This window comes from Dipodomys ordii, unplaced genomic scaffold (assembly GCF_000151885.1).
Source record: "Dipodomys ordii isolate 6190 unplaced genomic scaffold, Dord_2.0 Scaffold106, whole genome shotgun sequence".
NCBI classification, from domain to species: Eukaryota; Metazoa; Chordata; class Mammalia; order Rodentia; family Heteromyidae; genus Dipodomys; species Dipodomys ordii.
The window spans coordinates 947517-950812 of NW_012267322.1; the positions used below are offsets into that span (position 1 = coordinate 947517).

The window sequence follows — 3296 nt, forward strand, 5'->3', positions numbered from 1 at the left end:
AAAAAAAAAAAAAAGAGCTATGTCTCAGAGAATCACAAATTGTAAACTGGTATATTTCCACTTAAGTTGAACCCACTGCTATTAGCTATAGCAAATGCATTATTGCTATAACTACTCTGGTAGTTTCTGGATGTCACTATGTCACTTTCTTTAATTCTTCCAAATTTACTATGTCTAAACTTTTTAACAATGGAGTAGTTGGGTTTGAAAACTGAAGGGAAACTTTACTCAGTACTTGGTTATATCGCATGACAAAGAACAAGAGTAAAGGCAATAGAATATAGCAAATGAGGCCAGAAAGGTTAAGCAACCTGTTGGAAATTTAACAGTTGGTCCACCCTATGGTAGAGACTATTATTATCTTAGCCACTACATTAAACTGCCCCCTTAGAGAAGAAACCTAATCCCACAACACAGGCTCAAAATAAAAGTTCAAACTGATTTCCCTAGGAAGGAAGTTTTGATTCATTTCTCAGCCAAGGTATAACAGAAAAACAACATACTTACTATACTACTGAATACTAATATTCCAACATAAAGACAACACAATATTTTTTGCCTTAAGCTCTATTCTTGTATTCAGAACATGATGATGCTCATTGTATTAATAACCTTATAGCTTAAAATATTTTATTTTGCACATCACTGAGCAATATTCAATAAGAAATTTTTTTTACAACTTCTGAATCACAGTTCAGTAGGGTTAAGCAAAGCTAACAACTCCTAAATATGAAATGACAAAACTTTCCAACCAACCAGTCTCCTTTCCCATCCTACCCTAACTACAGATCCATAGTGTAGTTCCAAGCTATGCATATAATTCTGAGCTATCACTTAGGGTACAATACAAAATTATACAACTATAAAATAATGGCAGTGGACTTACGTAATTGCAACATTGCTCCCATCTATAACGATATGCTTCAAATCCATTCTTCCTGGTTCGTTTTTTAATTCCAACTTGTAGGGCACTTTTAGGGTATCTCGAAATCTTTGAACCCCTGTAACTGAGGAATCGATATAATCAGAAGGTCCTGCAAACCTTGCATCAGAAACCGAAGGTAACATCTGGGACAGTGGCATTGATGGAGAAATGGACAGGCAATTTGGCTTAGACTGAGGAGAGGTACAACATCCTGAATGTTTCTCACAGGGAGACTTCATATTATTTGGAAGCAAGGGTTCTGAATGCTGTTGTAAACCATTTTCAGGAAAAACTGGACTTCTTTGCTGGTGACTTGAGACTCCTCTGGAGACAAGATTAATTTCTTTGGGGCTTGAAGGGGCAACAGAGGGTGAAAGGCCATCAGTTTCAAGGTCTATGTTACAACTATAATTCTGGTTTGGACCCCAGATTTCATGTTTCTGTTCTCTTGGCACAGTCCTGAAAGTACTAATTTTGCAATTTGAGGTACATGGTTTAGATGGTAACACAGTAAAATTTTCTACCATATTTTGCTGTATGTGATTCTGTGTTTTCTTCTGAATGGAATCTGTTGTAAACTCATTTATGCTGCTAATACTTTTATTTTTGTTGGTATCTGGATATGCAGTACCAGGTGAAAGTTCACTGTCTTCTTGAAACTTTTTATTTTCCTTTTCAATTTCCTCTAAGAGTAATAATGGTTCAGTAGAAGGCCCATACTCCTTAATGACCTTTTCAACAATTTCTTGTGAATAGCCCATAGTTTTAAAAAAGTTCACAAGGATGTTGTATTCCATTTCCTCAGTAGTGTCTTTTATATCTGGACTTAAATTTACCTCAGTAGAAGAATCAGATAAATCAATAATTACATTTCCAGCCGATGCCTTATCACCATGTAAGAGCTCTTCTTCTTGAACATTTTCTAAAGAAAATTGCTTCTTGGTATGCCTTTCCTCCGAATCAGAATATCTCCTTTTGTAACAAGCTCTCTCTTTGGAAAGTGCCTCTTCATCTGGACTAGCCCCATTTACTGGAACTTTAAGCATATCTGGTGAACTAGAAAAGACTGTGTCCATTTGTTTTGTAAGCTCAGAAATAGGAGTCCCAGCTTTATCTCTTGCATCTTCCTGCATAACAATTTCATCTCTAGTAATATTCATCTCTGTGTCAGTATTCTGTGTAAACCCTGGTTGTTGGTCATCTCTAACTTCAATAACATCATCATCTGTTTGAAATAGATTCTCTTCACCTTGTGTGAGTGTTAAAAGTTCTTTCTTCAAGGAAGTGGGCAAAATTAACAAATCCATTGTATAATTGTCTGCGTGGGCTTCAACAAATTGTCTGAATTCCCTTTTTATCTCTGATTCTTTCTGACTGCTGGGTATATTCTCATTATTCTCAAAGAGCTTTACAAATTGCTGAATATGGCTCCTGGCCATGACCACAGCTTCGGCACTTCCTCTGATGCCAAGAAGACCAATGTCTAAGACACAGAGGTCAGCACAAGTATCCTGAATCAAGCTCTTCAGAAACAGGTTCTCTGCCCCAACAAAAATGCAATGCATGGCTATAGGATAACATTCTCTTTCTTCTAGCTCAGGTTCACAGATTCCTTTTACATACTCCTGTGAAGAGAAAAAAATTAGATCAAGTCACAAAAGCAGCTTACAGAAAATTATATTAAGTTCTACAGGTATTTAAACAACAGTCAAGCTAATTTGTTTTTAATGTAAGCATATTTATTTTAGTGTAAAATGCCACAATTTTAATGGAAGACTGACAATGCCAAACGGTTTAATCATCTAGAGGAATTGAAAGCTTTGCATCTCCTATCTAATAGGCAGATATAGCTAATTAATTGTCCATCTTGGTGTGTCAACTAAGGGGTCTGTCTGCCTAGCTTGTATAAGAATCCCAATGCTCTATTTATTTACATCTAAAGACAAATATATGCTTGCTGATAGTTATTACTGCCAATACATAATCCAGAAATAAAAGATAATCAAACCAAATGATTTATTACATACAAACCTTGACTTTTACTTTGTCACCATTGCCCATGGTTTCCACATGTAACAAAACAGATTCCTTGAAAGCTTTTAGAAAATAACTAGATGGTCCAGGCGCCGGTGGCTCACGCCTATAATCCTAGCTACTCAGGAGGCTGAGAGCTGAGGATCTCGGTTCAAAGCCAGCCCAGGCAGGAAAGTCCCTGAGACTCTTATCTCCAGTAAACCACTCGAAAACCAGAAGTGGCGCTGTAGCTCAAGCAGTAAAGAGCTCGCCTTGAGCTGAAGAGCTAAGGGACAGCACCCAAGCTCAGAGTTCAAGCCCCACCACCGACCAAAAAAGAAAAAAAATAAAGAAAACA

The 3296-nt window shown here is 37.0% G+C and overlaps 1 protein-coding gene across 1 annotated transcript in view; it reads right to left on the reverse strand.

Annotated features, from left to right (window-relative positions):
• Nucleotides 1-2986, reverse strand: part of N4bp1 (NEDD4 binding protein 1) — a 25205-nt gene extending 22219 nt beyond the window's left edge. Inside the window, exons 1-2 of the mRNA XM_013027882.1 lie at nt 2957-2986; nt 887-2550 (exon numbers count right to left, since the gene is read on the reverse strand). Coding sequence (XP_012883336.1) covers nt 887-2550; nt 2957-2986 — 1694 coding nt within the window. The remainder of the gene's footprint in view (nt 1-886; nt 2551-2956) is intronic.
• Between the last annotated feature and the right edge of the window lie 310 nt (nt 2987-3296).